Consider the following 16,271-nt stretch of genomic DNA (forward strand, 5'->3'; position numbering starts at 1 on the left):
TATTTAACCTCCTGAGCTAGGAAAACATATTTTTTATTTAGTTGAACGTGCTATTCATGACAATGTTAAAATGTACCAAGTTACACTTCTCAAAAGGCACCGAATTGATGGAACGACCCATTTGTCAACATTTTGTCAGCTCAAGAGAGAAAGGGCAGGAGGAGCAGGAAGAAAATACAAGGGAAAACATAAATGTATGTAACTGTAGCACCCAAGTATCTTGTGTAGCACATTTGTATCACTTTCTACAAAGAACAAAATGGAGGTAAATGAAGAATAAAAGGTTCACTTGACATTTTAATAAACATTGAAACAATTATATCGGACTGCAGTACACGGAAGTGTCACACAAAAAGCCAATGCATTTGATCACGTATGATATATACAGTTTATAGGAATATACATACTGTGTTTCTCTTGGAGGAATACTGAAATACTTTCCCTCTCCATTTTCTCTCATTCATGAGTCCCATTGCTGAAGGGTAAAGGGATGATTGAAATGACATACAGTATTTACAGTAAGCACAATAACACAGACATACAATATACTGTATATGCTAATCCTTCTTCAATGAAATGCTGTCTGGAACATTGCAACTCAACTGAGTAAGTGTATTCAAAGACACAAGAGCACTTTAGGGTCCCGTTTCATAATCATCATCATTACAGTATATATTCGTTAAATACTGATTTACATTGTTGAATGGATACGATTTCAATTCTGTAATTGTAGGTATACTAACGGGATAGCGAGAGGACAAAACACACTTGTACACAATGACAAACGTAAGTAACGCAGTTCATTTGATCATTTTGTCTGTTCATTCCTTATTTATCCTGCATTATCTACCATCCTCTCTTTCCCTCACTYAGCTCTTTTTATGATTCAATTAAGGGGGAGGTTAGACCTAGCAGTCCAACCATTTTCTTGACCTGATGCTACCGTACCACATTGTCCAGCAATGTGCAAAAACTGCTTACCCTCTCCCATCCTATGACGAGGCACCTTGGAATCATCGTGTGTCCTCATCCAATGCCCATGACTGGATTTGTGTTTTGAGGGGTCAAGAGTGTTTTAACAGTCAATGGCTGCATTACGATTCTCTACCCCACTGAACACAGATGTCAATTCAACGTCTTCCACGTRGGTTCAAACCTAATTTCATCGAAATGATGCGGAAACAACATTGATTCAACCAGTGTGTTCCCAGTGGGTACCCTTCTCCAGAAATGTTGACTCAATCACTCCTCGATTAAAAGCTCRGGATTGGTGCAAGCATGGCTGGAAGAGTTTTCACCATATTCCTCACACCAATTGGTTCCTTTTAAAGCTATTAGGGGCGAGTGTACGATTGCACACGTCGGTAGAAGGGTAGAGAATCGGAATGTAGCCAATCTGTAACCGACTCTAGCCCAGTGGTCATTTAGTGAACAGGATAACAGGCCACTTTCTTTTTGTAAGAGACAGGCCAAATGAATCTAACCCTCAACTGAAGTCAAGTTCTAGTATTCTTGTTCACCAGCCAAATTCACCTGGTACACGAGACTTCTTAAGTCCTAAATCCACAGCATTTCACTTAAATGTACAGTACCTTCAGAAAGTATTCACACCCCTTGACAATTCCCACATTCTGTTGTGATACAGCCTAAATTTAAAATTGATTTAATTGAGATTTTTGTGTTACTGGCCTACACACGATACCAAAGTGGAATTATGTTTTCAAAATCTGAAATGTCTTGAGTCAATATGTATTCAACCCCTTTGTTATGACAAGGCTAAATAAGTTCAGGAGTAAAAATGTGCTTAAGTCATAATWAGTTGCATGGACTCATTCTGTGTGCAATAATAGTGTTTGACATGATTATTGAATGACTACCACATCTCTATACCCCACATATACAGTTATCTGTGTAAGGTCCCTCAGTCAAGCAGTGAATCTCAAACAAAGCCCAGGGAGGTTTTCTCAATTCATCGAAAAGAAGGACACCTATTGGTAGATGGGACATTTTTTTMAAAGCAGACAATGAATATCGCTTTGAACATGGTGAAGTTATTAATTATACTTTGGATGGTGCATCAATACACCCAGTCACTACAAAAATACAGGCGTCCTTCCTAACTCAGTTGCTGGAGAGGAAGGAAACCGCTCAGGGATTTCACCATGAGGCCAATGGTGACTTTAAAACCATTATAGAGTTTAATGGCTGTGATAATAGAAAACGGAGGATGGATCAATTACATTGTGCTTACTACACAATAATAATCTAAGTGAAGAGAAGGAAGTCTGTACAGAAGAAAATTATTCCAAAACATGCATCCCATTTGCAACAAGGCACTAAAGTAATACTGCAAAAAAAATGTGGCAAAGCAATTAAGTTTTTGTCCTGAATACAAAGTGCTATATTTGGGGCAAATCCAATACAACACATTACTGAGTACCACTCTCCATATTCTCAAGCATAGTGGTGGCTGCATCTTGTTGTGGGTATGCTTGTAATTGTTAAGGACTGGGGAGTTTTGCCAGTATAAAAAAAATAAACAGAATGGAGCAAAGCACAGGAAAACCTGGTTCAGTCTGCTTTCCACCAGACACTGGGAGATTAATTCACCTTTCAGAAGGACAATAACCTAAAACACAAGGTGAAATCTACACTGGAGTTTATTACCAAGAAGACAGTGAATTTGGCTGAGTTATAGTTTTGACTTAGATCTGCTTGAAAATCTATGGCAAGACCTGGAAATTGTTGTCTAACAATGATAGTGGGCAAATGTTGCACAATCCAGGTGTGGAAAGCTCTTAGAATCCTACCCAGAAAGACTCACAATCGCTGCCAAAGGTGAGTCTGCAAAATATTGACTCAGGGGTGTGAATACTAATGTAAATGAGATATTTCTGTATTTCATTTTCAATAAATTTGCAAACAATTCTTAAAACATGTGTTCACGCTGTCATTGTGGGGTATTGTGTGTAGAATGAGTGAGAAAAAAAATCTATAGACTTCATTTTGAATTCAGGCTGTAACACAAAATGTGGAATAAGTCAAGGGGTGTGAATACTTTCTGAAGGCCCTGTAGATTATAATGTGGTACATTAGGCGCATATTTCCACCACAGTGGTCGAAACACCTGCCAACATGTACAGTAAACGACACACAAACCCAGTTGACCTTTCAGTAACGTTCAAAAGGAAATAGGGGTGATTCGGAAATAAAAAAAGAGGAAACAGGGACCCTGAGGACTTGGTACCATGGAGTTTCCAACAGGACAGCCCTGATGAACGCTAACACACACGTGTGCTGTCACACATAGGCGCATGCACTCACACACGCACAGACACGCACACACACACTCAGAAAAACACACAGAGATAGCGAGAACAAAACAACTGTAGACACCACAACAATACCAGTAAGGGATTAACAGGAGATACATACATAACATTGGCCCAGCGTCACCATTTTTTCATGATCACAGAGTTAAGAAAGTGGCGAAGTACTAAACACAAAAGTTGTTACACTGGAAGATTTTTGTTCTCATCAAACCATTGAATGTTAAAGCAAGTTACATAGATTTCAAATACAAATTTAATGGTGCAATGCAAATACTATGAGAAATAATTTCAAAGGTCCCCCGAGTGGCTACACTAAAGACCCGGGTTCGATCCCAGGCTGTGAAGCAGCCGGCCGCGACCGGGAGACCCATGAGGCGGCGCACAACTGGCCCAGCGCTGTCCAGGTTAGGGGAGGGCTTGGCTGGCCCGGGATATTCTTGTCCCATCGCACTCTTGCGACTCCTTGTGGCGGGCCGGGCACATGCACGCTGACTTCGGTTGTATGAGGTTTCCTCCGACACATTGGTGTGGCTGGCTTCCGGGTCAAGTGAGCAGTGTGTCAAGAAGCAGTGCGGCTTGGCAGGGTCGTGTTTCGGAGGACGCATGGCTCTCAACCTTCGCCTCTCCCGAGTCCATACGGGAGTTGCAGCGATGGGACAAGACTAACTACCAATTGGATATCACGAAATTGGGGAGAAAAATGGCTAAAAAGTACAAAATATTTTATTTGAATTTCATAAAATTCAGCTGTGCTTGATTAAGACTTTTTGGACCAATAGAAACATCTCAAAAGTGCAAACCCCATTAATCTCGCACTCAAGGCGGGAAAMATTTCAAATAGCATTTGAACCCAGGTGTGGTATAATGTGATTTCTCCTCTGATAACATACGGTCACTTCTCTCTGCAATATAAGCCTACACCAACAAGATGGCGCCTGAGTCAGTCAAACACTTGTTGTTGTCGACAGCCACCGTACCCCAATGTCATTCCCTTATTAGCGTGAGCATTCTTATCTGGTCTACCCCTATTGTCACATTTCTAACTACCTGTATTTCTTGGAAGTGGCGCAAATATAATTCTGTGGATTTCTTATCCCTTCTGCCAGATAGGGGAGTAGAGGAGGAAAAGTCACAATACTGTGTGGACTAATTGGCATGATGCCGGTTGTTTGTTCCGYCGTATAATGGCACTATCTTTTTCATCCACGCCCAGTCCTTTCAGTTCAGTGGCAGGTGGACGTGTCTTGAAAAAAACCTGTCGGAAAACACAAACGCTACTTTCCACTTTGAGCGGAAGGAAACGAGAATCGAAGCATATATTAAACAAAATACTTCACCATCGCTTGTCACAATTTGTGGCGACTTCTAAACCTGTTGGCACTTGGAACATTGAGACGAAACCGTTCCAAATGTAATTTTTTCTCGACAAAATGACCATAACTTGTCCAGTGGTAAACGTTGACTAGTCTCTCTTTACGTTTGATTGTCTTCAAAGTCACTCTACACTCTTGTATAAAAAGACCAAAATCAGGTGATTGACACTCCTCTCCTGTAATGTCTCTCTTTCTCCAAAGGGCATATGTGGCCGGTCCCAATCCTCTTCCACTCTTCTGATCCTCTTTCCCTATCCCTCGTTCTTCCTCTCCTTGGGGCAGTTCTAAACGATGGAGTCCCAGTCAAAGTCGTCCTGGATGTCTTCGGTAGGCAGCCTCCTCATCTGGTAGTGCCCAGGTGGCATCATGTGCTGCTGGTTCATCTGGCCATGGTGCCCTGAAGATGGAGGTAAAGGTGTAAGGCAGCTGTGCACGCACGCATACATACGCAAACACATAAACAGTACGAGTATTTTAGCAGGATCCCCATTAGCTATTGCCAAGACTCTTCCTGGGGTCCAAACAGACATCAAACAAACCATTGTGCATTGCACCATTATTACGTTATAAAACTACATGACATTACTTACACACACACAAACACACACACAGTCCAATATGAGAGGGGGCTGAGTAGTTAGCAGTAGTACCTGTCATCGTGGAGCCTGCGGTGCTCATGGGGGTCATGTGGGGGTAACCCGGGGGTCCCATCATTGAAGACATGTTCTGTCTAGAGTCCATATACGGATTACCTACAGGAGATGAAGACAACCAACAGGAAGCAACAGTCATTCAGTTACCTACACAAACTCTTTTGACTCATCACATACTGATGCTCCTGTTCATTATCTGTCCTGTTACATACAGTATAGTGCCTTAGGAAAGTATTCAGATCCCTTGACTTTTTCCACATTTTGTTACGTTACAGCCTTATTCTAAAATTGATTCAACAAATAAAAAATCCTCAGCAATCTACACACAATACCCCCTAATGACAAAGTGAAAACAGGTTTTTAGAAATATTTACATAAGTATTCAGACCCTTGCTTTGAGACTCGAAATAGAGCTCAGGTGCACCCTGTTTCCATTGATCATCCTTGAGATGTTTCTACAACTTGATTGGAGTCCACCTGTGGTAAATTCAATTGATTGGACATGATTTGGAAAGGCACACACCTGTCTATATAAGGTCCCACAGTTGACAGTGCATTTCAGAGTAAAAACCAAGCAATGAGYTCGAAAGAATTGTGCTTAGAGCTCCGAGACAGGACTGGGTCGAGGCACAGATCCGGGGAAGGGTACTGAAAAAAAATCTGCAGCATTGAAGGTTCCTTAAGAACACAGTCACCTCCATCATTCTTAAATGGAAGATGTTTGGAACCACCAAGACTCTTCATAGAGCTGGCCGCCCGGCCAAACTGAGCAATCGGGGGAGAAGGGCCTTAGGGAGGTGACCAAGAACCTGATGGTCACTCTGACAGAGCTCTGGAGTTCCTCTGTGGAGATGGGAGAACCTTCCAGAAGGWCAACCATCTCTGCAGCACTCCACCAATCAGGCTTTTATGGTAGAGTGGCCAGACYGAAGCCACTCCTCAATAAAAGGCACATGACGGCCCACTTGGGAGTTTGCCAAAAGGCACCTAAAGACTCTCAGACCATGAGAAACAAGATTKTCTCGTCTGATGAAACCAAGATGGAACTATTTGGCCTGAATGCCAAGCGTCACGTCTGGAGGAAACCTGGCACCATCCCTATGGTGAAGCATAATMGTGCCAGCATCATGCTGTGGGGATGTTTTTCAGTGGCAGGGGACTGGGAGACTAGTCAGGATTGAGGAAAAGATGAACGGAGCAAAGGCAGGATAGTGGTTAGAGTGTTGGACTAGTAACCGAAAGGTTGGAAGATTGAATCTCCAAGCTGACAAGGTAAAAGTKTGTCGTTCTGCCCCTGAACAAGGCAGTTACCCCACTGTTCCTAGGCCGTCATTGAAAATAAGAATTTGTTCTTAACTGACTTGGCTAGTTAAATAAAGGTAAAATAAAATAAAATTTTAAAAAAGGCTGAGAGATCCTTGATGAAAACCTGCTTCAGCAGGCTCAGGACATCAGACTGGGGCCAAGATTCACCTTCCTACAGGACAACGACCCTAAGCACACAGCCAAGACAACGCAGGAGTGGCTTCGGGACAAGTCTCTGAATTCCAGCCAGAGCCTGGAATTGAACCCGATCAAACATCTCTGGAGACCTGAAAATAGCTGTGCAGCAACGCTCCCCATCCAACCTGACAGAGCTTGAGGATCTGCAGAGAAGAATGGGAGAAACTCCTCAAATACAGGTGTGCCAAGCTTGTAACGTCCTACCCAGAAAGAATCTATGCTGTAATTAATGCCAAAGGTGCTTTAAAAAAGTACTGAGTAAAGGGTCGGAATACTTATGTAAATGTGATATCGGTTTTACATTTTTTATAAATTTGCAAAAATGTCCCAAAACTTGTTTTTGCTTTGTCATTATGGTGTATTGTGTGTAGATTGGTGAGGGGGGGAAAACTATTTAAGKTGTAATGTAACAAAATGTATTCCTTGTGTTATTATATTTTTCTTTTATTTCTCTTTTTTTCTCTCTGCATTTTTGGAAGGGTCAGTAAGTTAACATTTCACTGTTAGTTGACACCTGTTGTTTACAAAGCATGTGACAAATTACATTTGAACTCCAGCCTACCTGATTAGATCAGTAAAGGAAGTTTCGCTTTAATCAATCAAACCCTTTCAGATCTATATGGGAGGCACGGTAGAGACTGCACTTAGGCACAGACCTAGGATCAGGTTTCCATCGTCCTCGAAGCCTAAGCAGAACCATTGTTAACAACTGACTTTAGACCAGTCTCTAGAGGGGCAACTCCATCCTACTGGCCACTGACCTGTGTTGATGTGCTGACTGGGCTTGCTGGTGTGCATGGGGCCGTGACAGGCAGGCGGGGGTGGCTGTGGTTGCAATGGGCCTTGTGGTGGGATGACCCCAGTGCGGGTGAAGAACTGGTTGATGGAGGAGCACAGTTCGGCTATCTGGGCTGAGTCCAGGGACCAGTTGTTGAGCTCCGCCTGCCTCATGCTTTCCTTTAGTCCTGTCAGACACACACAGATTGGGTCATTTTAGTTTCTTGTTCTAGTCTTCTTTTCCCTCACCTGCACTYGTCTGAAAACTGGTGTTGCAAAATTATGGTAACTTTCCCAGAAGATTTCAAGAAACAGGAGGGAATAAGCAGGAAATTCAAGCATACTCCAGCTGGAATTTCTGGAAAACCTGGGAATTTTGGGACAGTTAACAGAACTTTGCAACCCTTCTGAAAACACAAGATGGATGAAAGCAGTATGTTAATTAGGGTAGAAGGAGGATTGGGTTCCACCATTGCTGCTCGACTGTGAAGGAGGTGAAGCGCTGTGGGGGCGAGTTGCATCTAAACATTCAGCACGGTCATCAATCATAAGTAGATGTGCAGCTTTGTGCAATGACCCTGATAAGAGTGCTCCACAGCCAGGGATAATTAGATTATTCACACTGAGGCAGTGGCCAAGCAGACCAGAGACCAGGGCTGCAGTTACCGCTGCAACCCTGTTCCCTACGTTGTCCACTACTTTTGACTAGGGGCCTCTGGTCAAAAAGTAGTGCACTACATTGGGAATAGGGTGCCATTTCAGATGCATATAGTGCACTTCATTGGTAATAGGGTGCCATTTCATACYCATCCTAGGATGGGCCTTTTCTACCTGGGAAATGATCATTGACATTGGGCTACATCCATTAAACAGATGCTCTGTATCCAAAGTGACTTACAACCAACACATAGGGTCTAACTTTTGCATACACTGAGTATACAAAACATTAAGAACACCTTCCTAATATTGAATTGCACCCCCCACAGGAATGCTGGCCCATGTTGACGCCAATGCTTCCCACAGTTGTTGTCAATTTGGCTGGATGTTCTTTGGGTGTTGGCCCATTCTTGATAGACACAGGAAACTGTTGAGAGTTGAAAAACMAAGCAACATTGCAGCTCTTGACACAAACCGGTGAGCCTGGCACCTACTACCATACCCTGTTCAAAAGCACGTACATCTTTTGTCCTGCCCATTCACCCTCTGAATGGCACACATACACAATCCATGTCTCAGTTATCTCAAGGCTTAAAAATCCTTCTTTAACCTGTCTCCTCCCCTTCCTCTACACTGATTGAAGTGGACTTAACAGGTGACATTAAGGGGTCATAGCTGTCACCTGGATTCATCTGGTCAGTGTATGTCATGAAAGAGTTTTGTGTCAAAGAAAGATTATTTGACGGTAAGTGACATTTTCGTACATTTCAGTATAATTTCCAAATGAATAATCTGTGCATATTGATGAACGCATAAAATGTATTTATTTATACATTTAAATTCAGAAATAAGGCTACAATAAGGAGCTATGAGATGATTGTGACAGGTTTTACAATAGCATTATACACGTGARGTTACCACCATTTCTTACATTTAGGATATGCTAGTCGGTGGTTTTGGCGGCCTAGAGGTTAGAGGGGTGGGCTTGCTACCAGAAGGTTTCCGGTTCAAATCCTGGAAAAAAATCTGATGGGATTTGAGCCGACTACTAGAGAGTTGTTAGTGACAAATCCAAGAAAGATAACCTCACCTGCTGTTGTGCAAGGAACAACACTGTTGTGGCTCCCACTGCTCCAGCCTCTCCAACCTAARGTGTATGTGTAATCAGTGGTTTGGTCCGTCTTAATAAAGTATTCCTTCTTCTTACCTTGGAATGGAGCGAGGTCCACGTCAGCCCAGTTGTAGCTGCCGGCGATGCGACAGCTCTCCTTCAGCCAGTCCAAGTTGGGGTACCAGTCGGCTGACAGACCTGCACAGACACACACGTTTTCCCCCTAGATTTCTTCCTGGTGTAGCACCAGGGCCCCAAAACCAGTTAGGCATCTAATAATTCTATTAAAACAAACCTAAAACCAATTATTTTAGGTAGGGGGAGTGGGCAATAGAGCGAGGCCGGGTCAGTGTTAGGCAGGAAGGCACAACTAAGTAACGGTAGGCCAAATGTTAGTCTCGTTAGCCCGGGAACACGATCAGGGAAACGTTGACACAAGAGCACGGTGCTGCAATCAACAGAGTGACAGCCAAGGACCAACAGAAGTCATGTAGTTTGAGTAAGATGCAGTGACGCTTTTGACCACAAGATGTCATTTTTTTCACTGAGTAAATTCAAGTCACAGACGTTAGTGAAGAGGAATGATTTTCTGCCTTAAACCACAAACGGCAACACATTTGAAGCTGTGGATCAAAGACAGGGGATTGCTTTCATTCATCCCAGGCGCTGTGGAGAGGGAAATAACCCAGATAATGCAGCGTCTATTTGTACAGGGCTTTTCTCTGAGCCTAGAGCCCAGTGCAGAGACACAGGAAAAACAAAGACTAGCCCAGGCAAATGAGAGACCTCGGCGAGGTTCAGAAATGCCTGTCTCTATGAGTTTAAGTCTGCTTCACACGGTGTGACACGCTTTGAGGAGTAGTGGGAAAACAAACTACATAGCTAATACAATGCAATCCATGAGTCTTTGCTGAGCATGTAGGGAGTAGTATTCATGGATAGCAGCTGAACCCGAGTCCTGCCTTAAGCTTCAGACACACCACCACAACGAATGGCTAAAAGCAGCGGGTGGCRGTCCTATCGTTTGTTGTCGCCGCAGTGTGTTAAAGCGACTGCCTGCTGGGTGTCGCCAAGCGGTTGCTGTTTGTGCCGATTCAGCATGTGGAATCYTCGGGAAATTAACAGAAAATMACGGGCGATATTCTAGTCAGAGGCACTCGGCCGTCCATTTTTTAGGTGCGTTTTGTCTCAGACAGTACACTAGTGCGTCTTACCAGTGCTGGTGCAGGGCATCTGTGCTGGCTGGCCAGTATGGCTCTGGAGGTGCTGTGACTGCTGCTGCCCACTGTTGGGGTGCTGGCGGTGTTGAGGGTGCTGTGTGTGCTGAGATGAGTGCTGCCTGTGCTGAGTGTGTTGATGAGGTTGGTGTTGGTTGTGTGTGGCGTGGGGAGAGAGGTGCTGCGAGTGGGGCGGGTGGTGGTTATGGCGGTGACCGTGGTTGTGTGCGTGTTGGTGGTTGTGGGCGTTGATGCCCCTGCTGCTGCCCCGGCCAGGGGAGTGCTGGTAGGAGCACAACGTCTGTGGCTGCTGGCTCGATTCGCTGGGCATACCCATGAGACCTGCAGGGCCAACCACAATCACAGACAAACAGACAGACAGGACAGGAAAGGTTAGAAGCACTACACCTACGCCAATTGTGACTGCAATTGATGCAGAGATGTTTTCTCATTAAAAAAATACTCACGCAAACCGGAGGGATTTCATTCTGATGGGTTTGATGAATTTGACTCTAGATGCATGTGTGTTATTTAGACTGATATCTATCTGCCTTACCACATCAGYAATCCTCACTGAAGCTCTGAGGGTGCATTTCAATAGTCTAAAGTGGCTTCCTCTACTCTCCTTGTGTCATTCACCTTTATTTGCACGGGCAGGCTTTCATCAGTCTTTCACAACACAGATGAAGGAAAGGAGACGGGAGAGGAGAAGCCACTTTAGTCTATTGAGATGCACCCTGACTGAGTCAGTCCATGTGGTTTAGACACGCTGTGGTTTTCTAGGGAGGGTGAGGAGCTTGGCTGCTTGGGTGACTCACAGCATTTCAGCCCCTCAAAGGCAATGACTACTGACACCATTCCTTTGGTAGAAGCATTTTTTAAATTGTATCTTTATTTTACTAGGCAAGTCAGTTATTACCAATTTCCTATATACAATGATGGCCTACCAGGGCCAAACCCAGACGACGCTGGGCCAATTGTGRGCCACCCTATGGGACACCCAATCACGGCCGGATGTGATACAGCCTGGATTCGAACCAGGGACTGTAGTGACGCCTCTTCCACTGAGATGCAGTGCCTTAGACCGCTGTGCCACTCGGGAGCACCAAGCATGCAAGGCAGTGAGCTTCACTTTGCCTAGGCTGTGGGGGCCATAGAAATAGAACGGACCACATATTGTAGGATGGCATTTTCACAACAATGCAGGAGAGCACAGATTGGTGCAAATAATACCCGTAAACATCATTATTATATGGCAGCGTGATTTAATTTCTAACTTTTAAATATACATATAACAATGTACGTTATATGGAGGCGATTATTTAACTAGGCTAGAGTTCCCTAAACTGAGCAAGGCATAAATAGTCGCCTTCTTAAATGAACGCACATTGAAGAATTTTTTACAAATTGTACAGTATTTTATGCACAGATGTGGGGMTTTTTGCATGACGTAAACTTTGCCCATACTGTATGGTGGGAGTACAGCAAACTGCCAATTCATAAAAGAGGTGTTGGGACCTCATACACTTTGGGATTAAGTGCTATGGTTACAGTGCCACTCCAGCCATGGTACACCTGCTAAAAAGCAGCCAWCATAGCCATTGACTTTCAATGCCCTAGGCTTTGTCATTGTTATTTATTCTCGTAGTGATGTATATTTGTTACGTTTTTATATTTCATTGTACACAATTCAGCTCGTTGCTCCTCCTCCTTGTACAATATTTTTGGAACAATAAAAAGAAACTGTCATGAAGGCATTGATTTCAGGCAACAGACCGACAGAGCGCGTCCATGTTTGGGGTTAGAGAAGGTGGATGGTATAACAAGCAGGAAGAGGCCCTGTTGACCCAATAGGAAGCTACAGGAAGCAATTAGCGAGAAGCTTCACAATCTAATTAGCAAGTATCAAAGCTAGTCACACAGCCGCTGCACTTTGCTCCAATCAAGTGTGAATACAATGTTTTGTTTTTCTGAGAATTCTCCTTGATTGCCTGGCTCGTTTGATTAAGTGACGCAAAGATTTTAGATCTTTAGCACAATTTATTATTTGTTTATGTGAGTTCAATAGAGGAATACAAAAGAAACATTTTTATTACTGGTTAACGTAATTAACCGTCCAAACTTTGGTGTAGGAGATCGCCATGTTGTTGTGGTGTGTGCTTTTAGCTAACCAGTAAAATAATCAGTAGAAAAAGCATGTTTCATTCCCACTTGTGTTCCCCATGCAGCTCTTCCTCTGTTCTCATCAACCGGGTATGACGGTAGCATGTTTTCTTTCAAATACTTCAGCTGTGTTCGATTTAGCTAGCCTGCTGCAAACCGCACCGTGACTACAGACAGGCTCAATCAAATGCCCCAAAGTATTTTGATAGAAAACAAAACAGTATTTGAACCCAGGTCTGCATCAGAGTGCTTCTACCCATGACTCACCATGCTGGCTGAAGGACTGCTCAAAGACAGACTTGTAGAGGCTGCGGAAGGAGGCACTGAGGTCCTCGAAGTCAGAGAAGAGGAGCTGCTTGTCCCCCTCGGCTACGTTGTACTGGGGCTGGGGAGGAGGAGGAAGTGGAGGGGGAGGATGCAGCTTTAAACTCAGAGACTGGGAGGAGGGTTCTGTGTGATTACTGACCTACAGAGAGAGAGGGGGAAAGGGTATTTTCATTACTTTGGTTAAAAAGGCTGGATGCTAACTTGAGGTATCCACACTGTGCCTGTTTAAGGCATGGTAGTAAACATGTTTTCTATATCCCTGTCTTCTGCTAGTCATTCCCCCTTCTAACCCGAGAGCCCAGGCCGATTGTATCTATACTAAGCCAGSACCTCTTTCGGAGACCACGACAACCAACAACATTTTTTGTGTTACYAAAATTCTCATGTTAGGATTCTGCCCTAATTACCTTCTCAACGCAATTTACRGAGGGAATAACAACACTACAGTAGTTTATACTATACAGTCATTCTACTTCTATAAAGTCCATCATATACAGTGCCTTCAGAAAGTATTCATACCCCTTGACTTTTTCCACATTTTGTTGAATTATAGTCTGGATTAAATTGTTTTTTTTGTGTTAAAAAAAAAAAAAATCACCCACATACAAACAATAACCCATAATGATGATTGTGAAAACATGTTTTTTGTAAATGTATTGAAAATGAAATACAGAAATATCTCATTTACATTATTCATACCCTTGAGTCAATACTTTGTAGAAACACCTTTAGCAGTGATTACAGCTGTGGGTCTTGAGGTAAGTCTAAGAGTTTTCCACACCTGGATTGTGCAACATTTGCTTATTATTCTTGTCAAAATTCTTCAAGCTCTGTCAAATTGGTTGTAGATCATTGCTAGACAACCATTTTCAGGTCTTGCCATAGATTTTTGATTTAAGTCAAAACTGTAACTAGGCCATTCAGGAACATTCACTGTCTTCTTGGTAAGCAACTCCAGTGTAGATTTGGCCTTGTTTCTCAGGTTATTGTCCTGCAGAAAGGTGAATTTATCTCCCAGTGTCTGGTGGAAACAGACTGAACCAGGTTTTCCTGTCAGATTTTACTTAGCTCAATTCCAATTCCATACATTTTTTATCCTGAAGAACTCCCCAGTCCTTAACGATTACAAGTATACTCATAACATGATGCTGCCTCCACTATGCTTGAAAATATGGAGAGTGGTACTTAGTAATGTGTTGCATTGGATTTGCCCCAAACATAACTTTATGTCCTAAATACAAAGTTTTAATTGCTTTGCCACGTTCTTTGCATACTTAATTTAGTGCCTTGTTGCAAACAGGATGCATGTTTTAGAATATTTTATTCTGTACAGGCTTCCTTCTTTTCACTCTGTCAATTAAGTCAGTACTGTGGAGTATCTACAYTGTTGTTGATCCATCCTCAATGTTCTATCACAGCCAGTAAACTCTGTAGCTGTTTTAAAGTCACCATTGGCCTCATGGTGAAATCCCTGAGTGGTTTCCTTCCTATCTGGKAACTGAGTTAGGAAGGACGCTTGTATCTTGGTATTGATTGGGTGTAGTGATACACCATACAAAGTGTATAACTTCACCATGATCAAAGGGATATTCAATGTCAGCTTTAAAAAAAAGTTTTATCTACCAATAGGGGCCCTTCTTTGCGAGGCATTGGAAACCCTCCCTGGTCTTTGTGGATGAATCTGTGTTTGAAATTCACTGCTCGACAGAGGYACCTTGTAGATACTTGTATGTGTGGTGTACAGATATGAGGTAGTAATTTTAAAAATCATGTCAAACACTATTATTGCACACAGAATGAGCACATGCAACATATTATGTGACTTGTTAAGCAAATTGTTACTCCTGAACGTATTTAGGCTTGCCATAACAAAGGGGTTGATTACTTATTGACTCAAGACATTTCAGCTTTTCATTTTTTATTAACATAATTCCACTTTGACATTCTGGGGTATTGTGCGTAGGCCAGTGAGAAATCTAGATGTAATCCATTTTAAATTCAGGCTGTAACACAACAAAATATGGACAAAGTCAAGAGGTGTGAATACTTTCTGAAGGCACTGTATGTATAATATTTTCACCCTTTCTCCATCCTAATTGTGGCTCTGCCATGTGCAGTGGCCTCAAATATACAATTAGAAGTCCAATCGGCGTGGCACCTCCCTGAAGTTGATCAAACTGAAAGCGACACATCCATCCCTGCCGACGTGGCCTTTCTATCCAGCGATCTTGGCAGTGCTGGGACTTGAGACTTCAGCAGGAGACGCCAGGAGTAATCACCTTCAACGAGGAGGCGTCACCTGGGTGGACTAACGAAGCAGAACTAACCCTGATCCCACATGACTGGCCGTAAATTAGGTTTGGGGATTACCCCCGGAACGAGAGATGAGGGGATGGGAGGAAAACAGAGGATGGCCTCGAGAATAGATAGATTAATTTGATGAAATTGTGTTGACCTTTTGTATAATGCAGGTGCAGGGGAGGTGGGAGTGGGGTGGGGGAGTGATTGATAAACAAATGSCAAACAGTTGCCTCATCTACCCCAAAAATATGTCCAACTACAGGTAACTGACAAAAAAATATATAATACTTGAGTAAATGAGGGATATAAAGTATATAAACTCAGGAAAAAAAGAAATGTCCCTTTTTCAGGACCCTGTCTTTCAAAGATAATTCGTAGAAATGCAAATAACTTCACAGATCTTCATTGTAAAGGGCTTAAACACGGTTTCCCATGCTTGTTCAATGAACCATAAACAATGAATGAACATGTACCTGTGGAATGGTCGTTAAGACACTAACAGCTTACAGACGGTAGGCAATTAAGGTCACAGTTATGAAAACTTAGGACACTAAAAGAGGCCTTTCTACTGACTCTGAAAAAAACAAAATGGTGTCTGCTCCTCTGCGTGAACGTGCTTTAGGCATGCTGCAAGGAGGCATGAGGACTGCAGATGTGGCCAGGGCAATAAATTGCTATGTCTATACTGTGAGACGCCTAAGACAGAGCTACAGGGAGACAGGACGGACAGCTGATCGTCCTCGTAGTGGCAGACCACGTGTAACAACACCTGCACAGGATCGGTACATCCGAACATCACACCTGCGGGACAGATACAGGATGGCAACAACAACTGCCTGAGTTACACCAGGAACGCA

At 43.1% G+C, this 16,271-nt stretch overlaps 1 protein-coding gene across 1 annotated transcript in view; it reads right to left on the reverse strand.

Annotated features, from left to right (window-relative positions):
* Positions 1 to 279: 279 nt before the first annotated feature.
* LOC111966410 (forkhead box protein J3-like) overlaps positions 280 to 16,271 on the reverse strand; it is an 84,666-nt gene continuing 68,674 nt past the window's right edge. The window contains exons 8-13 of the mRNA XM_023991015.2: positions 13,054 to 13,252; positions 10,621 to 10,965; positions 9,503 to 9,604; positions 7,623 to 7,826; positions 5,356 to 5,457; positions 280 to 5,102 (exon numbers count right to left, since the gene is read on the reverse strand). Coding sequence (XP_023846783.1) covers positions 4,990 to 5,102; positions 5,356 to 5,457; positions 7,623 to 7,826; positions 9,503 to 9,604; positions 10,621 to 10,965; positions 13,054 to 13,252 — 1,065 coding nt within the window. The 3' untranslated portion in view covers positions 280 to 4,989. The remainder of the gene's footprint in view (positions 5,103 to 5,355; positions 5,458 to 7,622; positions 7,827 to 9,502; positions 9,605 to 10,620; positions 10,966 to 13,053; positions 13,253 to 16,271) is intronic.

The sequence above is a fragment of the Salvelinus sp. IW2-2015 genome, linkage group LG7 (assembly GCF_002910315.2).
Source record: "Salvelinus sp. IW2-2015 linkage group LG7, ASM291031v2, whole genome shotgun sequence".
NCBI classification, from domain to species: domain Eukaryota; kingdom Metazoa; phylum Chordata; class Actinopteri; order Salmoniformes; family Salmonidae; genus Salvelinus; species Salvelinus sp. IW2-2015.